The sequence below is a fragment of the Carassius auratus genome, chromosome 8 (assembly GCF_003368295.1).
Source record: "Carassius auratus strain Wakin chromosome 8, ASM336829v1, whole genome shotgun sequence".
NCBI lineage: Eukaryota > Metazoa > Chordata > Actinopteri > Cypriniformes > Cyprinidae > Carassius > Carassius auratus.
In genome coordinates, this window is record NC_039250.1 from 7,953,412 (window position 1) to 7,973,077 (window position 19,666).

The 19,666-nt window shown below is 35.2% G+C and overlaps 1 protein-coding gene across 1 annotated transcript in view; it reads right to left on the reverse strand.

The window, feature by feature from the left end:
* Nucleotides 1–1,553: 1,553 nt before the first annotated feature.
* Nucleotides 1,554–19,666, reverse strand: part of LOC113107172 (mediator of RNA polymerase II transcription subunit 27-like) — a 53,357-nt gene continuing 35,244 nt past the window's right edge. The window contains exons 5-8 of the mRNA XM_026269483.1: nt 10,589–10,696; nt 5,666–5,707; nt 3,289–3,366; nt 1,554–2,042 (exon numbers count right to left, since the gene is read on the reverse strand). Coding sequence (XP_026125268.1) covers nt 1,908–2,042; nt 3,289–3,366; nt 5,666–5,707; nt 10,589–10,696 — 363 coding nt within the window. The 3' untranslated portion in view covers nt 1,554–1,907. The remainder of the gene's footprint in view (nt 2,043–3,288; nt 3,367–5,665; nt 5,708–10,588; nt 10,697–19,666) is intronic.

Sequence of the window (19,666 nt, forward strand, 5' to 3'; positions counted from 1 at the left end):
TTTCAGGAACAGATGCTATGTTAACTGTGGAGTGACGAGTAGGTATATGAATTAGCCTTTGAGTCTCAGTTCCAGTCGAAGAGAAAAAGAGGGAAATGGTGTGACTCCAGCGTGGCTGTGGAGGCATTCGAGACTTCACCGACTAACTCGACTCAAAGCCTCTAACGCGGCAGCATGTGTGGGATCTGAAGGCAATGATGATTTTCACTTGATCAAAGCAGATCATGCAAAAGAACTGCAGTTCTTTGAGTTTTTTTCAGAAAAGCTCAGAATATAAAGTGAAAGTGAGAATATAAGCCTGCTCATTAGGATTTTCAGCAGGCTGGAAAATTCAGACAATTATATAGGCTATAGGGTTTAGATTATTGTAAACTGCTCTCTAGCAGTGATGTACTGATACTCTTTGTGCTTTAAAATTTTGCAATTAATTTAGAGCAAACTGCTAACTGGTTTAATTTAAACCTTTTTTAGAAATAATTTCAGCTTTTGGTTCAGAAAATGCTTTACTTCTTAAGAAATAATATAGCTATATTTTCATCAACATGCATTTTAGGATATTGCATAAAAACATTGGATGGAAATGCCAAGATGAGCTTAAAATCTTAAAAAATGCATTAACTTGTACATAAGCAGAAAATGCAGCATTGCGTATCTCTCAGTTTGTATCTCTGCACTATATAATATTTAATTTCTCCTTCCTAATTTTGTATGATTAATAATTAAGTTAATATATAGTATGTTCATATATTATTATTTAAAAATGATCTTGCTTTTAAGTATCTTTCATATGTTTATCGATCGCCAGACAGTTTTGTTTAGATTCTACTAAGTTTTCAGGCTGAAAGGCATATCAAGCTCTCAGAGTACATTAGTACATTAAGATCACAGTCAGCCCTGTAGCTCCATCTGATGTTATTAAATTATGGTTGATGTTCAAATGAGAATCTATATGGTTCCATAAAGATCAAATTCAACCCCACAAGCTTAAATGAACGTGTATACAGCAGCATGTTACAAACATGAAATGAGTCAAATGGAAACATACATCGTAGAAACCACACTGACTTGGGGTTTCTGTATAAACATGCAAAATTGTCCTTTTCTCTAGCGTGAATTTGTCATGCTTCAAACATAATGTTTAAGAATTTAAATTTGCATGTACAATGTGTCATTGCAAAAGTGAAGTCACGTCAGACGGGGTTAGAAAACAAAATCTGACTTCCCATGCAAACACTCAGCGAGAGCCTTTATCACTCCGTCTAAATCTTGCATGATAAGAAATGAAAAAGCAACTGCGATTTTCAGGGTCATACACTTATAAGATTGTACTCTAGTTTGCAATTTTTCATGCATTTTTCATGAACTATGTACATTTTGTGTTTTTTTTTTTGCATTGGTTTCTAAACTTTACAGAAGCATATTTAAAAGCAGGAAAAGTTTCTGCTGACATTTGCCATTTTTTTGCAGACCAGCAAATACAGCACAGGGCTAACCTATTTGAACCTAAGAAACATATAATAAAAACTCAGATCTAACAAAAAAAAGACAATATGTGGAAAAAGAAAAGCAAAGGCAGTTTATTTAAATGTCAGAAATGGACAATTTTCATCCAACCTGAGGTCCCAACTACAACGTTAATTATTACGACCTATTTGTGGAATAAACTTCTAGCTATTTACATTCTAAAATCCATCAGCATTTTACATTTTCTCTTTTAAATGTAATAAATCATTATATGGTATCTATCTGGAGAATAATATTCTTCCAGAAGTGGATGGAGCAAAGCTGTGGAAATCAATAGGCTGGAAATTGTCTTCATGACGAACTGTCCACAACACAGAGCTAGAAACCGAATCTTGGAGTTCTCCAAGCCAAGCCATTGAAATACTGTGTGACCCGGGACAGCGTCACTGCCTGCAGGTGTCATGGAAAGCCTCCAGAGTTCGGAAGTCCCTCCATGTTGGAGGAAGGCCCTCCTGCAGGTACTTGCCACAGCGTTGACACGGGGTCTGGAAGAGCTTGATGTAGCTCCTCAACCAGGTCTGCTCAAAAGAAGAACACCACACAGACATTAGCGGACAACTGTACTTTTTATAAAGGGCTTATTGGATAAAACCTTTAAAAACAAACAGCACTCCTCGTGTGACACACAGAAGACTGAATTGACACTTAAAAGCCCAACTGAGTCTGAAGTGTCTTGAATAACACATAGTATTTTCCTTGGCAAAATGCTGTAAAACTGCTGCGGTGGATGACCTCGGTGGCATGGGCATGTGAGACCAGCAGGACGGTCTGTGGTCTCTCACAGCAGTCACAACTCGACGTTGATTAACAGCAGGAGGAATATGTCTGCTCTCCTCTCTAACCTGTCTTCACTGGGCTGCTCAGCACAGTCGGGGTTTACCTGCACCTGTCAGGACGCACTGTCTTTCCTAATTCATCTGCCGGCCCAAACTACCCTCCACTGACTCCCTGTTATTCATACTCCAATTAGCACACACAAGAGTCCAGCACCACACTATATCCATCTATCCATCTATCTATCTATCTTTTCTCATGTGCCTATCTATCTTTTTATCTGTCAGTCTGTTTATTCAACCAATACCTGAACCACAATGAATTTTTTTTTTTTTACGAAGAAGCTGAGAGGACCTTGAAGTGAGTGTTTTTTTTTTCTTCTAAATAAGTTGTCCCAGGGATGGCCTTGGAGTGAAGCCCATCAAGTGTATGGTTTAAATCTGTGTACAGGAGAAAGCCCATGATTCCAGCCATGATCAGAATAGCGCCGCATTGATCTTACGGAGAAGCAATCAATCTCTCCTCTCTTTTTAAAGTGTAGAACAGAGGTCGGCAGAGTGTTTAAAGACAGACCGGACTCAATGCTTAACATTACACACAAATATACAAGCCACTATAAGGTTAACTTAAGTTATAAAAGATTTCAAACAAAATCAACACTTGTTTATTCCAGCGGTGAGGTTTTTATACATTTTATGCCATTATACACTATTATTCAAAGCTACAGTATTAACGGTGCACTCAAGCGATCGACTTTCAGTATGTGTTCTCTGGGAATCGAAGCAATGACCTTAATGTTGTTATAGCCTTCCTCTTACCAGTTGAACTACAGGGATATATTTTGTAAGAATGGTTTTGCATGCATTCTTACAATTTGGAAAACCTCTTGTTAAACAGCACCACAAAACCAAAGGCAATAATACTAATAATTGCATGAGATAATTCTAGCACAATGCCATGGGAAGTTTAAAAGCAATGTACTATACCCACCATGAATGAGCGAACTACAACATCAGGCATCTGGGGGAGCTGGTAATGCAGGAGCGCTGTGGTTGCATGATCAGTGACCTGAGAGAGGAAAGATCACTGAGAAACAGAACGCAATATGTACAGCAAGTGCATTAACATATGACCAACCACATTTACAAAACCAGTTAACAAAATTACATTTGTGGTCTATAATTGGTGGTCATGTACCAATCATGGTCATGTGTACCAATCAACGACCTTGTCCTTGACTGACATTCAATTGGACTTCAAGGAAAAAATGTAACTAAAATTACAGGGACAGAATAAAATGGTACAAAAGTATAATCTTTAAGTGTAAATCTTAAAAAGTGTAAATACCTTTCCTCTTTATGAATCTGAGTAGATCTTAAAGTTCAATGTCACTCTCATTCTCAATGGTGATTCATTAGATTATTAATACGGTAATACAAGCATGTAAAATAAGTAAAAACGACTTGAAGTAATAATAATAAAAATACAAAAAAAAAAAAAAACTACAATAAAATGCAGCACAACAAATACTACCATATAGTAGAGTTTAAATATTACAGATAAATAAACATTTAGTTATCTGTATTTCACATTTCATGTGTTTTGGAAAACGTCCATTAACTTGGCATAAAATTACCATTACCATTTAATTTTTTTTCTGATTTTTTTCTTATAGTATAAATTAATATAATTAAAGTGAATTGCAATGAATAATAAAATACTTATATTACAATTATTAATAGAATTGATGTGAATAATTGTAGAATGCAACAGCAACAAAAAAATTTGTTCTAAAAATATTCTTTAAGCAAAATATATATAATACATAAATATATTTGTGACCCTGGACCGAAATTGAGATTTCTAGATCATCTGAAAGCTGAATAAATAAGCTTTCCATTGATGGTTTGTTAGATATGAAAATTTTTGGCCCGACACACAACTATTTGAAAATCTGGAATCTGAAAAAAATCTAAATACTGAGAAAACTACCTTTAAAGTTGTCCAATTTAATTTCTTAGCAATGCACATTACTAATAAAAAATTTAGTTTTGATTTATTTATTGTAGGAAGTGTATAAAATAACTTGATGGAACATGATCTTTACTTAATATCCTAAAGATTTTGGCATAAAAGAAAAATAGATAATTTTATCCAATACAGTGTTTTTTTTTTTTTTTGTGTGGCTATTGCTAAAAATATACCCCAGGGACTTAAGACTGGTTTTCTGCTCCAGGGTCACATTTTGTATTTCTTTTTTTGCATGCATGGGCACACATTTGAAGAAATTCTAATTAAAATCTATTTTCAGACCAAATCTACCTACACTCAGATTAACTCCTAAATCCAATTTTGCAGAAGAACACCATAACCTTATTACTTTCCCTAAAATCCCATCTTCCATCACTAATTTAATTATAGAATGGGTCTAAAAAGTGAACCACTTCAATCTCCTGTCATCGTTTCATCAGACTGCCAATGCTGACCAAAGTCCTTATGGGAAACCGTCCACTCTCAATAGTAATGCATCATGGGAAAAGTAACTCAAGTGGTTACTACTAAAGTGTAAAAAAGCGAAGAGATGCTTTTTTTTTATAAACACAAAAACATCTGTGTGAAAACTATTGGACAGCGGGGACATGTGAAGAGTAAAGAACGATTAATTAAGCGAGCTCGGAAAATGGGAACACAGAAGTGACAGCTGGGAGGGGAAGATGAGAGGCGGCCCGTCCCTCCAGTTTGAGGCAGCCTGGGTTTGAGTTAGCGTTCGCAGCCAGAGAAATAAAGAAATAAACAGGTTTGTGCTTTGATCAGCCTGTGCAAATGCGAGAAGCTCAGTTACAATGCGTTCCAGGCAGCTCGTCATACACATTTCTCTGTCCTTTGAAAGGAAAGCAAGGAGCATCAGCATTAGCAAGACTACGTAGTTTCATCTGGCCCAGAGGCTGACTGCTCTCTAATTCCAGCCTAATGAGAATTGTGGAGGGTGGAGAGAAGACGACCGGAGCCCAGATGTTTAGGGGGCTGTCAAATGAGGGCGAAGTGGCTCTGAGTGAAATGAAATAAAAAAAACACGAGGACAAATGATGTCTGAGGGATGAAAGGCAAGGATTGGCAGTGGAGAGGTGACAAGAAATGAGACCGTCATTGAGAAGAGGGGTCTCATTAGAATTTCACAGACCTGCGATTTAAATTTATTTATTTATTACAGGGCTTAAATTCAATCTGAAAGACAACCATAGGATCATTTAATCACTGTTCCGATATTTCCCAGCGTACACTATGGGTAATGAGAAAGACACGCTCTGTTGATTAAACTCATTTTTTCTTTTTACGTTTGTTGTGATGCGTTTGCTGCTTAACTCACCTTTTGAAATGCCTGATAGTTGGACTTTGACCAGATGTCAAGCTAAAAAAAAAAAAAAAAAAAGACAGAAAAGTAAACATCAAGCATTTTGATAACTGCATAGCACACAACTTTTACCCTTAATCACAACCCTTCTTAAACTCTTATGACTACATTCCAAGAATCCATTAAGCCTCTAGTTAACATCTTTCACCTGGATGCTCCTACACTGAACTTTTTAAATTGAAGAGTTGTTTAGCTCCATAAAAGCCAATAAATAAATAAACCCCACGATAAAAAGTACCATGACAGAGGTACACGTGTGCATATTTAAAATAAGAAAATGAAAAAGATTATCATAGTGATTGGTTTTTAAAATAACAAAATAAAATGCATATATACAACTAAAATCCAAGAGGAAAAAAATTCACTTGAATGAACCAGAGTTCTTCAGGATGATTTCTGGCTGTTTGTGTAAAATTCTTCTGATTGGTTCATGCTCAACCCAAGGTTTAATTTTAAATAAGTAGTTTTCATTTTTAACATCCAGAAAGAGCTCATTTATTTATTTTTTTACTTTGCCATCTTAAATCTATAATGAATTGGAATGAATTAATTATTTGTTAACTTGTTTTTGAGGAGCTGCATTCTGTCAACATATTGTATCAACTGTCATTTTGCTGGCAATTTGAAAAAAACGGACCCAAACAATCAGTACTGCTTTAATACTCTGTAAAATCCTGTGTTTATGATGTATTCATCTACTGTGTTCATCTATTCCTGTGTGGATGAGTATGTTTCACCTGCCTCTAACAAGGATTGTGTGATCAGTCAGAGAGTGCTTTTGAAAGTTGTTTTGTTTTTGCCTTTTGTTATGTTTTTATTCGCCTCTATAGGTGGGCAAAAATATAATATCATGATTTTTATTTAGAAATATAATGATTCTCGATTTTAAATTCTTTGTCATGTTGGTTTGACTATTTTGCAAATTGTCTAAGTATTAGAGCCAAACTACCTTCCCTATTATAAAGACAAAGTCTTTCAAGGCAACAAAAATATAAAAAAGGATGGCGGATATTTAGTGGGCAAAAATACAAAACTTTGTCATTATTTTATCTTTGTTATTTAAATATGAGAACAAAGATACACTTTACAAATACACATAATATAGGGATGCACTGAATGTTCGGCAACCTAAATTATCCGGCTGAAAATAGCACAAAAAAACTCTGTGTTCATTTTGTTTGGCTTTGGCGAAGAATTTTCATTTCTGTGCATCCCTAATAATATATGAATAAAACAATCAATGTTTTATTTTCAGGTACAATAGGTGTATTTAGCAGGAGCATTCAAGAAATTGAATGAACATATATAAAAATAAATCACTATATAGACTGTTTACAATTAAAGCAACTGTATTAATGTTTTTCAGTCAAGTTTTGGTGTTTTATTAACATTAAAAGGTATAATATACCATAATATACCATACTCACTCAAAAGTTGCTTTAAACCTGAATGAGTTTCTTTCTTCTGCTGAACATAAATGCTATTTTGAAGAAGGTGGAAAACCAAACCAAACAGTTGCTAGTCCACAGCGACTTCCGTAGTATTTTTTTTTTCTTCTTCCTACTATCAAATTCAATGCGGACCAGCAACTGTTTGGTTAACCACATTCTTCAAAATATCTTCTTTTGTGTTCCGCACAAGAAAGAAATTAATACAGGTTTGGGACAACATATGAGTGAATAAATAATGACAGAAATGAAATTTGAAGGTGAACTATCCCTTTAATGACAGTCGACAGCATGTTTAATACTGTCTCTTTAAGAGCTGCACACATCCGTTTTTCTCTCAACTGTTTACTTTCATTTTAGACTTAACCGAGTCTATAAATAAACCTTGTGTGTTTTGACAGTATTAGTGCAAAAGATAACAATTTAGTAACCAGGTGCTGTTTGTTTGCTGTTTGTTTTAGTGCGCGCGCTTAGGGTATGCATGCTCAAAAAACAAACAAACGTCACAACAGCACGCTGAGTTAACAGTGATGTGAATGTTTGTGGGATTGTACAGTATATTGAGACGGAGGCACCAGAACCTCAGCTGTTAGAATGTGCGCTGTAGCACCATACTACAATATTTCTTCAAAAGCAGATCGTGGAGACATTTTTATAGTCCACAATCAAAAACGGCCTTATCGCACAAACCTATTTGCCTCTCTAATTTTATTTAAATTTTCTGTAACCCAAGGTCTTTACTCTATTTTTTTACCCAGTCTAAATTATATTATTACCCCAATACACCCTAGATAGGGCACTGTAAAAGAGTGCAAAAGTTCAAATAATTTATTCTGTTTAGAATTGAAATATTACATTTAGAATAATAAACCCAATGTACAATCAAAGGGATAGTTCGCCCGAAAATGAAAATTCTGTCATTAATTACTCACCCTAATGTTGAGAAGACATGAAGGAAGAATTGTTGAATAAAGTCAATATTTTTATTTATCTTGACACAAAAAGTAATAGTGTAGCTTCATAAAAATATGGATGTCACATGGACAATTTTAACAATGTCCTGTCTACCTTTCTAGGCCTTTAATGTGTCAGTTGCGTTGCCGTCTATGCAGGGTCAGAATGATCTCAGATTTCATCATAGATATCTTAATTTGTGTTCCGAAGATGAACGAAGATCTCTCTTCATTTGACAGTTTAAAGGTCAGTTATGACTAGCCCTGCGTCTGATGTCCGGACTGTTGTTTGGGGCTGAAAAAAAGCCATCACTAATCAACCCGTTGAGCGAAGGTCATCAGAAGAGTTTTCAAAGACGACAACAAATCAAAATGTTCTCTGATTCTATTATCAAACAGGCCCGGTGTCAGCATTTATCAGAGAAATCAGACTCCATCTCCCCTCTGTCCTCAAACCCACCTCCATACACTGCTGCCCTTTGAAGTAAAAAGAATGCCGGATCGCAAATTACCCAAGAGATGTCTGAGATAGTCTTTGAAGCCCTACTTTGATAGCATAGTTTCCCTTCTCCAACCCCTTCCTCTCCTTTTTTTCGTGTGCTTGGAGGTTCAGGCAGGCTCTGTTGGGCCTCTTGCATGTGGTTTTGGTAAGCTATGTGGCATCATTTAAATTGTAAGGACCAGAGAGAGGATTTAAAGAAAAAAGCCTGTCGATATTCTGCCCTGAATTAACACCTCGCAGAGTCCCAAGAAGACCTCTGAGGTTGATTCAAGGGCAGGAGTTTTCTGCAGTGCTTCTACTGAAAATCGTAAATGAAATAAAATAAAATCATTAAAAAAACACACACACACAAAAAAAAAACACACTGTATACAGTTTAATATTGAGATGGAACTAAAAAGGAATGAAAAGTTTGGGCTGAATTCTTCGAGATTGTTTGCTGTGTGGATCCTGTGATTGATTTCAAGGTTTAATTTTGAATAAGCAGTATGTATTTTAAACATCCAGAAAGAGCTCATCTCATTTTAAAGCTCCATAATATTAAATCTGTAATGAATAGGAATTAATTACTGTTTGTTAACTTGTTTTTGAGAGGCTGAGTTTCCTTTCTGAAGATGAGCAGATATTTAAACTAGTTTTTATTAATCAATCAATCTCGTTTCTGTTCTCTGCTGTTTATTCATAGCTAAAAAAACACAATGGTTGAATATAAATCTCTTGCCATAAATAACACAATATTTTTCCTATTAATCCTAGTATATCAGAATAACATGAATTAATATCTGCTAGTCTCTTTGACTCATTACTTAGACTGTCACAATTTGGGTAAAAAAAATACATATAATATACATATTAAATATATATACACGTATACACACACATAGACACAAACTCACACAGACACACAGACACACAAACACACACACACACATACATTTACAATGAATATTTAAAATGGTTTATTATTGCATACTTTTAGATTATCAAAAAACGCTAAAAATGGAATAATTTTTTAATGATGGGTTTACATATTTAAAGACTGAATCTTTTTTGATCATAGAATTTTCAATTGCAATGCTACAATCTTTTTTGACTCATTACTAAATCATACCATTAAAACAATCACAGAGTAATTTTTTATTTTAGTTTAAGTTATGTTTCCAATTATAATAATTCTCCATTTTTTTTTATAACCAAAATATGCCAAATAATGTTTAAAACAACATACTGGCATACTACTCTTCTGTTTGAAATATTACAGCAAAATGTACAATTTTTACCAAAGTAACCAGTATATAGTGTAAAGTGCACAGTATACAGTAAACAATACGTAAGCACCTCATTCCAAACTCTACATGCAGAAATCAACTAATGTGTTTTTACCAGCATAATGAGAGCGGTTTAGGCCGAACTACTGATATCCTAGTGTGAGCGTTGCTGGGACTGTCAGTTTGAGCTTTCTCATAAAGCAGCGGAGGTTAATATGCAATTGCTCACCACACACGTTTGGACGCAGAGGCCCAGCGGCACACAGCACAAAGCACCGTCCTGGCAAGCGGTTCAGAAGATTCACATTCCCTGCCATAATTAACTGTGATCAAGCCTCTCCGCAGCTTTGATGGCCACCTCATATTAGTGTCACCAAAGAGTGTTCAAACGTTGCAGCTTTCGCAGAGACATACAGATCGCTTCAGAATGAATGAGAGGACGTGGCTCAACCTGACACGGGGGACGTGAGGATAGAGGGTATCGCATACGAACATGCTTTTCATGTTCAAGAGGGAGCTGAACACATCATGTGAATAATTCAACAGCTGTGCAGAGACTTTTATCAATAGCTACAAATCCAGGGATTTCACATCCTTACCTAAGCCAGAAGTACTCAAGCTACATTTTAAGGTTTAACTGGGGAAAAAAAATGGATGAAGAGGAGTTTTAAACAAGACTTGAACATGTAACGTAATGATATGTTTTACCTTTCCGTCCTCAGAGTATATATTCTCATGATAACCTCTGACAATCGTGCGGTCAATAAAAAGGCTCCTCATTACCACGATGGCTTTCAAAACCTTCCCCAGGGTGACCTGGAAAGAAATAAGACAACAGGAGATAGGATGAGTGGATGATATTTGAGCGTTTCAATAATGGCCACTTTTTGCATTCACAAAAAAAAAAAAAAAAAAAAACAACTTAAGAAGTTGAATGAAAGTGAAGAAGACTGAAGACCTCCTCAAATTCAAATGATGCACTTTATTGTGCCATGTCTCTTAATATTCTGTGGTGGAAATGACATTTAAAATAAAATGGCCATCTCCTTTCTCACTAAGGAATACAAACAACCCTAAATACAAATATTTAAATCATATTTTCACATTTTTGGCTTATTTGACAAAATCTCACCTTTTTTTTTTAAAACAATTCTTGAACTTATTACAAATATTTATTCACATAATATATACACTTTGAAATCAATCTCAAGAATGCTCTTTAGTGACTGTTCTCTTCATGGAAACCAAGTACACTCATTTTTGATAAAACTTAGTGTCAAAATTATCCATGGTAATAGAAATGAAATTCATTCGTGAATTGGATTAATAAATATTAAAATGGTTTGATTATTTAATTATTTTTTAATGATTAAAAAATGCAGTAATATTTTCATGATGATTTAAATATTTTAAAACTGAAAATGTGCATAAATATGCATTAATCTATGCATAAAAAATACACAGTTTGCAAAAATAAATGATAATCATGGTAAAGAGTTTTAGGTAACACTTAAAGCCTTTGTCTCTAATGCATTAAAAAGGGTTATAAAGGATATAATGTATTATAATTATTCATAGTATGCATTGCGATACATTATATCTTAAATTATTAAAATCGAATTATAAACTATAAATTTTTAACTAAATTAAAATGAGAAAAAATTGGTAATCATGGAAGTTTTTTTATATGACTGCCATAAAATAAAATTAAATAGTTTATTTGTTTACTTAAATTACAATTAACTTTTGGGACATATAAAATTAATATTTATTCAACCAAAATATCTATATTTTAGAGTTGAATTGCAAATCAGAAACAGCTGGTTTGGCCAATTTTTTCTCAATTACTAAAACAGAGCATAAAACCCCTCTCTTCCGAGAATAATTTTTTTCTTTCATGCCAAAAAAAGTTCACACTTCAGCCTGAAACCATCTGCTGTCAGAAGGGCTTTCGCTTGAGTCTTTTGGCTTAAAATGGGTTTAATCGAAGGCAAAGGAGGAAATCCCAGTACAATATTCTTAAATCCTCACATTCACTTAGGTTCACGCTACGCACACCTCAGAGAGGAAGACAGATACAGTACAACATGGACAGGAAGAGGGCTGAGGATCTCTAAACCAACCCCTCGATATTTGCCAAAGCTGTTTAAACATCAACAAAACAGCAATGGGTTTCAGCTGAGCCCCACTTGCTGAATAATTTATGTATCAGGCACAGTGAAGGATGCTGGGTTGGCCTGGGCCAGGTCTGAATGCTGGCAGGGTGGTGACAGTTCTTTTTGTGGTCCCTCTGAGGTTTTCAGAAGCCGCTAGATTTGACCCCACCACTGACTGTGAAGGGGGACACGCTCAGGTGGTCCGAAAAAAGACGGGCAATGGCGACCAGCATGATAAAGTTCAACTAAAACAACACCCAGATGACAAAGTTTGACATAAAAAGAAACTATGAATCAGAAGAAATGAAATATCAGGTCATTTGAGATTCAGGAGAGTTTTCAGTTCCTCAGAGCGCTGTTTTTATAAATGCCAAACCAATAATGCAATATGGAGGGGACCGCTATTATATAAAGGGATTTTAGTATGGCAGAGATGAATGTACTAGTGTGGAAAAGAAAGAAATGAATTCAAATGAGATTTCACAAGCATTACAATGGATTGATTGTCTGGGAGTCAATGAAGAAAAGCAAACATGTCACTGAAGTCCAGCCAAAGAGTCTAGTGAGGTTCTATGCATACATGAATAAATATATGAATAGGAAATTATTTGTTGCTTGGCTGAAAGAGCTGATTGTAAACACGAACCATATACGTTGAAGGAGATGTAACTGCCATAGATTCCCACACCTGGTAATTGGAAAACTTTTACAGAGATAAAGATTGGGTTTCACTATGAGAAATGGAGATACACTTTCTCAGACTTCATTACAGTATGTAAATCAGCTCTCCAAATAGATAGATAAAAAGCACTCCAAGTAAATATGTTTCAACCTAATTACTTACTTTAGAATTATGTATTTTATTTTCATATTACCAGTTTAAGTTTTACTGATTTTCTCATGTGCCTTTGTCATTTGTATTACTTTGTTGTTGCTTTTTTTTAACATTTCTATTTCTATCTTTTAGTAATTAAGTCATATTTTATTCAGCTGTATTCAGTTAATTTCCATTTTTTTAAAAAAAAATAGTTTTAGTTAACAATATAACAACATTACTTAAGACAGTACAGTGGTGACAACATATGGTGGTATGGTAATAATATGGTACTTTGAAGTATGATATTGCATTTAGTGATTTTATTATTCTATCACATACAGTAATCATCAATTTATTATTTCTAACCAAGATACTTTAGAGTGAAGACAAAGATAAATACATTTACATAAATGTAAATTTAGCCTGGTACAAGCTATTTTTGAGCATGTAACTGCAATAAAACTACAGTATATGGTACTTATTTGGTCTATTCTGTTTATTCACTATTTTCCCGATAAGTGCAAAAAGTTTGATTCTAACGTCCATTTGGATGCAGTCATGCTCTGTTCTCCATAGCTAAAATGGGGTAAAACAAACTGACTGAATTATTAAACTGAAGTTTTTCAGTGTAGTTAACTATAAGAATGTGTGCATGGTTATGCTTTGCTGTTATTGGCTGCCACAGTAACAGCAATAAACTTTCTGTAAAAAAGCAATTCCTGTAAAGTACTTGTTTTGTGCAACGGCAAATCTGTCTGTGTCCAGCACTACACGCATTGCATTTTATGTCAAATGCTGACATAAGAAAATAATAATAATAATTTGCCTGTTAATATGCTGTGTGTGAAATAATAGAATAATGTGATCAAATCACTTTGTGAACAAAATCCCTTGAACTTCGCCCCGATCGGAAAATGCATGTAGGAAATGTGTTTTTACAATGCTGTTAAAATTAGGATCGCTTCTTTTCATCTACCCATTCATTAACCTATAACAGATGAGTTACTGCAGAAAGGTCATTGCGAAACTGTCAAGTGTTAAAACGAATCGCTTGGAAAATAAACTCAATTGACTAGAAATACCAGAGACCGTTCCAGTAGGAGTCTGGCAAGGATTCCACATTCAGGAAAAAAGCGGATAGGTAAAAATAAAAACATGAAAAAACTCAAAACAAGCGCTTACATTTTTAGACAAAGAAATATACTTGGAATACAGAAAAATGTGTCCAACAGAAGAAAAGAAGTCTTAAATGTTTGGAACAGAATTTTTTTAAATAAAATATCCCTTACACAAGGCTCCTTCAATCACCTGGCATCAAGCAAACAAGAGTGTACAGATATGTAGAGTACAGTACACTGGAAAGTTCTCCCTCTCACTCACACACACACAAAACCTTCAGAACTCAACAGTATGTGACAAAAGAAACACTGTAGACATGATCAATCATGTCAAGATCCAGTAGAAATACCCATTCAGCCCCATTCGTACTGTGTGAGCCTCACAACACATGTTTTTCCCGCTTTGAGGTTTGCTTATTAAATTCATGTCTGTCAGAGTAGCTGAACGCCTGGCCTCTGCCCGGAGCCGCTTGGCACTGGCAGTCAACACCAGCGCGCACAGCCTGAATCCATTACCCCTGACAGCCTTTAAAGTCATAGTTCTCCCAAATGTAAATTGAAATATTATTTTTCTTGCCAGAAAGGCAACTTAGAGGGTGGATGCCCAAAAACGGAAAGCAGTTATTTTCGTTCACTTATAACGGCTGCCTTATACAGTGGGGAAAATATTTATTTGTTCCAATGCTGATTTTGTAAGTTTGCTCACTTACAAAGAAACGAAGAGTCTGTAACTTTTATGGTAGGTGTGTTTTAACGGATAGAGACAGAATGCCAACCAAAAAATCCTGAGAAAAAAACATTTGATAAAAGTTTAGAAACTGATTTGATCTATTTGATCAATATTTGAAAGTATTTGATCCCCAAGCAAAACATGATTTAGTACGTGCTGTAGAAGCCTTGTTGGCAAGCACAGAGAGATGATGTTTTTTGTAGTTGGTCACCAGGATTGCATATATCTCAGGAGGGATTTTGGTCCACTCCTCTTTACAGATTCTCTCTAAATCATTAAGGTTTATTGGCTGTTGTTTGGCAACTCAAAGTTTCAGATCTCTCCACAGATTTTCTATAGGATTGAGGTCTGGGACTGGATAGGCCACTCCATGAGGTGCTTCTTCTTGAGCTACTCTTTATTGCCTTGGCAGTATGTTTTGGGTCATTGTCATGTTGGAAGACCCATCCATGACCCATCTTCAGTCTTCTGGCTGAGGGAAGGATCCTCGTCCAAGATTTTACAGTACATGGCCTGTCCATGTGCCTCTCAATGTCCTGTACCCTTAGCAGAAAAACAACCCCAAAGTCAATGTTTCCACCTCCGTTCTTGACAGTAGGGATGGTGTTCTTAGGGTCATAGTCAGCATTTCTCTACCTCCAAACTAGGTCTGTCACGATATAAGATTTTTCATATCGTGGTTATTGTGGACATAAGAATTCACGATATCAATATATCATGATATCTATAGAAACCTTGGGGGGCAAAAGATATCATTCAAATTATTTTTTACTTCGTTTATTGAGTTTTTCTATTTCACCCAACGAACATATGGATACTGATAAACACACATCCACATCAATCTACACTCTATACACCAACTATTTGAATATCAGAAAAAATAAAATAAAATCTAAATATAGAGAAAATCTCTTTTAAAGTTGTCCAAATGAAGGCCTAAGCAATGCATATTACTAATCCTATTTAGTTTTCATATATTTACAGAAGGAAATTTACAAAATATCTTCATGGAACATGATCTTTACTTAATATCCTAATGATTTTCATATAATAAAATATATATAAGTTCCAGAATAAGTTTTAGCTAATTACAAATAAAATAAAATAAAATAAAATCTGAGGCCATGATGGTCCAACAGGAGTGATATATAAATTAAAATTAAAATGAAAGTTAAAAGAAAGTGAAGAAAACACCCCCCCAAAATATAAATAATAATTATAAATAAAACAAAACAAAATTAAAATAATATAAATTGAATAAATAAATAAATAAAAAAAATCTAAAAACAAGAGTAAAGCAGAGTAAATATAAAAAGTAATATAAAAATAATTAAAAAATATAATCAAATAAAACAAGTGCTAGAATAAGTTAAGAATAAAGGTTAATAAAACAGAAAAAACTAGAATAAAATGAAAAAAAATAAAATGGTGAGATTCTCGTAGCGTGAGTTTGCCTTCTGGTCCTCCTTCTCCTTTCATGAGAGTCCTGCTGAGTGCTGCAGTAATAAAACCACCACTGATCACCAGCCGGTGGAGGCACAGAACTTCACAGAAACTTCTAACTATTTTTCCCTCATGCTGAGTGTCTTTTTCTTTTTGTCTTGTTTCTCCACAAAATGATTTCTAAAAGAAACAGATTTATAGAGACTATGGACACAGGACACCACACATTCACACAAAAACAACATGCAACTATTGTGTTATTATCTGTCAAACAATAACATTCACTGATAGCTGATTCACGGATTCATCAGATACTACAAAGAAACATTCACACAAAAGTACGTCTTTACTTAAAGGTGCTGTAGGGAACTTTTGTAAAAATATATTTTTTACATATTTATTAAACCTATCATTATGTCGTGACAGTAGAATATGAGACAGATAATTTGTGAAAAAAATCAAGCTCCTCTGGCTCCTCCCAGTGCTCCTATTGCCATTTGCAGAAACTCCATCGATCCCGGTAAAAAACAACCAATCAGAGCTGCGGTCTGTAACTTTGTTTGTGTTCAAAATGTAGAAAAATTTATATAATAAGCGAGTACACCATGAATCCATTTTCCAAACCGTGTTTTTGGCTTGTCCTGAATCACTAGGGTGCACCTATAATAAGTGTTTATATTCGGACTATTTTAGATTGCTTCGGGGATACCGCGGCGGAGTAACCCAGTACCTTTGTGATTCTTCATAGACATAAACAGAGAGAAGTAGTTCCGGCTACGATGTTCTTCCGCAAGACACAAGCAGTTCTGTTTATTAACTGCTAGAGCGTCAAAAGTTACCGACTGCAGCTTTAATGGATTTTTTTATCTGATTTTTTTTCATGGATTTATCAAAACTGTTTATGATAAATTTATGATAAAAATATTTTGTTTTGCACAAAACAAATCCCCCTCCCCAAAAACCATGATCCTTTAAAGCAGGATTTCAGGAGTGGATCAAGGCTTCTGAATGAAACCACACTTCTACAGAGGGGTTAATAGATCCCAGCTTCCTAAAACACACCACTGATGTGTGAATCACTGACGCAAGACATACTAAAAGAAAAACAACCTCAAGAAGCTGTAACTTCAAATCTGAACTTTCAGCACAAGAGAATTTGCAAATATTAGCTCGCCAGTGTGACTCATGATTTCACAATTTCTCATAATATACAGAAACTAAAAAAGCCAAATCCCTTGCCGTAATTCTAGGTGTGAAGCCAGTTAACAGCGTCAATAGCTATTTCTAGGCATGCTTTTCAGCCATAAGCTATTGGGAAAGAACATTTCTGGCCTAGGGCCAGAGGAACATACATACTAGAAAGAAAAGAAGTTGACTTTGAATGTGGTAAACATCAGGGCGTCCTGGAAGGGTTCATTAGCTGATCTTAAAGTGCATCCCCGACCGACTGGATCGCAATGGCGGCAGATGGTATTTTTTATTTGGAGTGACAGTGGGCCGCGGAGAGGGAGGGGAAAGTGGCAAAAACTGTGAGATTGGACGAAAAAGAAACAGTTTCTAAGCAACAAGTGCGATCTCAAATCAGCTGCGAACAAGGAAGGAAAGAAGCCAGGCGAGAACGTGGCCAAGTGTCCTGCTCCCCAAGACCTTTCCTTTGAGAAAAATGGATCCTCATTCAAGTTGCTTGAGACCAAAATAATGTTCAGCCGAACCACTCTACTGTATGCTTTTCAGCTCGTTTCTAAAACACGACTGCATTCACTTTGACAGAACTGGGGGAAATTAGAACACTTTTACAGCTGTTTTGTATCAGGCCATGTGTCTGGATATTCTTTAGCTTTGCATCCAATCGCACATTATTGTGCATAATTAGAAAAAAATCCAATCAACCCCCCACCCAAAACAAAACAAACAAACAATAAATTAATTAATAAAATTAAATAAATAAATGAGAAAATGATGATCTCCAGCAGAGGTAATAGAAATTAATAAAAATAATTGAATTAAAAAAATGTAACTAATAAAACAACACAGAAACCAAAGTAAAATTTTTTTTTAATAAAATAGCTAATAATACATATTTCCAAAAGAAAATACGACAACATGATGGTCCAACAAGGGTAAAATAAAATATAAATATATATATATAAAAAAAAAAAAAAAAGTAAAATAAAATTTATATTGGGGGAAAATTGTATTTGGAAATAAAATGAACTGAAATGTGTTTTAAAGAATTATTTTTTTTAATCAATTTATAAAACTCATGTATATTAAAATGTGTATGTATTTTTAAATATATATTAAAGTGCATTTGCAAAAAACAGAGTAAGAGAAAGATGTGAGGGAGGATTTGGGGAGGTAAATGAGAGAATCCAAGTGTAGTCCAGTGGAATAACTCACGGGATATTGTTCATTAAAATGGATGACCAGATCCCAAGCGAGAATCACATGTTTTTTTCACATTACGAGGGCTGAATAAAAATAAAAAGAGAAGAAGGTGGAACACAATAACAAATCCGATAATGATTATTTGCAGACCAATGTGGTCAGAATCAATCCCTGAACACTTTTAACATTGTCAGATGCGATACAACTGTGATTCGATCACTGAAACTGCATAATGGTAGATGTTAAGATGGCATCTCATCTTATACCTAACTGGGCTGTCGCTGCACTCTAAATAGCACGGGGAATAGTTGTTTTTAGGGAAAAATGTCAGTTTGACAGATTTTGAGGTACACAAATTGCTCTATTTTGACAATCTTGGAAACCTGAACACCACAGCTGAGGTCTCTGAGAGTGCCCACCTCATTAGCTTTCAGCACAGCTTACTGTACCATCAAAAAACACGAGGAACAAGCTGACACAACATAACGCGCCTGAGTGCAAAGAGGGGTGTTTTCCAATAGCCTCTTCCACCCCTACGAGTACGACCCGCTCTGACCTTTCCACCTCACGCCGCTTCTGTCCTCATCAGCACAATGCCACACTCAGAGGTCGTTCTGGAATACCGTCAATATTCCGCAACCTGCCTCACTGGTGTGACTGCAGTGGCAGCGACCTTGAGGTGGGAGAAATATTTTTAATGTAGATCAATAGCAGAACAAGGTCACTTTAGAATTCAATTAACAAAAAATAGCTTGACTCTACTCCAGTGTGAACCTTTGAGCTGACCAACCAGTCCACAATGATTCAGTCAAGGAGGAAAGAGAAAGAAGGGAAGTAGCCAGAGAGCGTCACGTGGACTAGCAGCTAGCGCATGCAATGTAACACACTGAGCTGTAGAGCTCATATAGACAACTCAGGTTTGGATCTGACTACCACAAACATTTACATGCTTCTGTCCTTTCTCAAATACTGATTCAATGTTAAAATATTTCTATTACAATATTAGGGCGATAAAACGGTATTGATATTTATCGACGGTACACATTCTTCAAGAAAGATGAAAACAATGTTTGTCATAACGCTTGATATAGAGACGTGCATTGAGTGACGCAGACAGCACACACAAACCCGAAC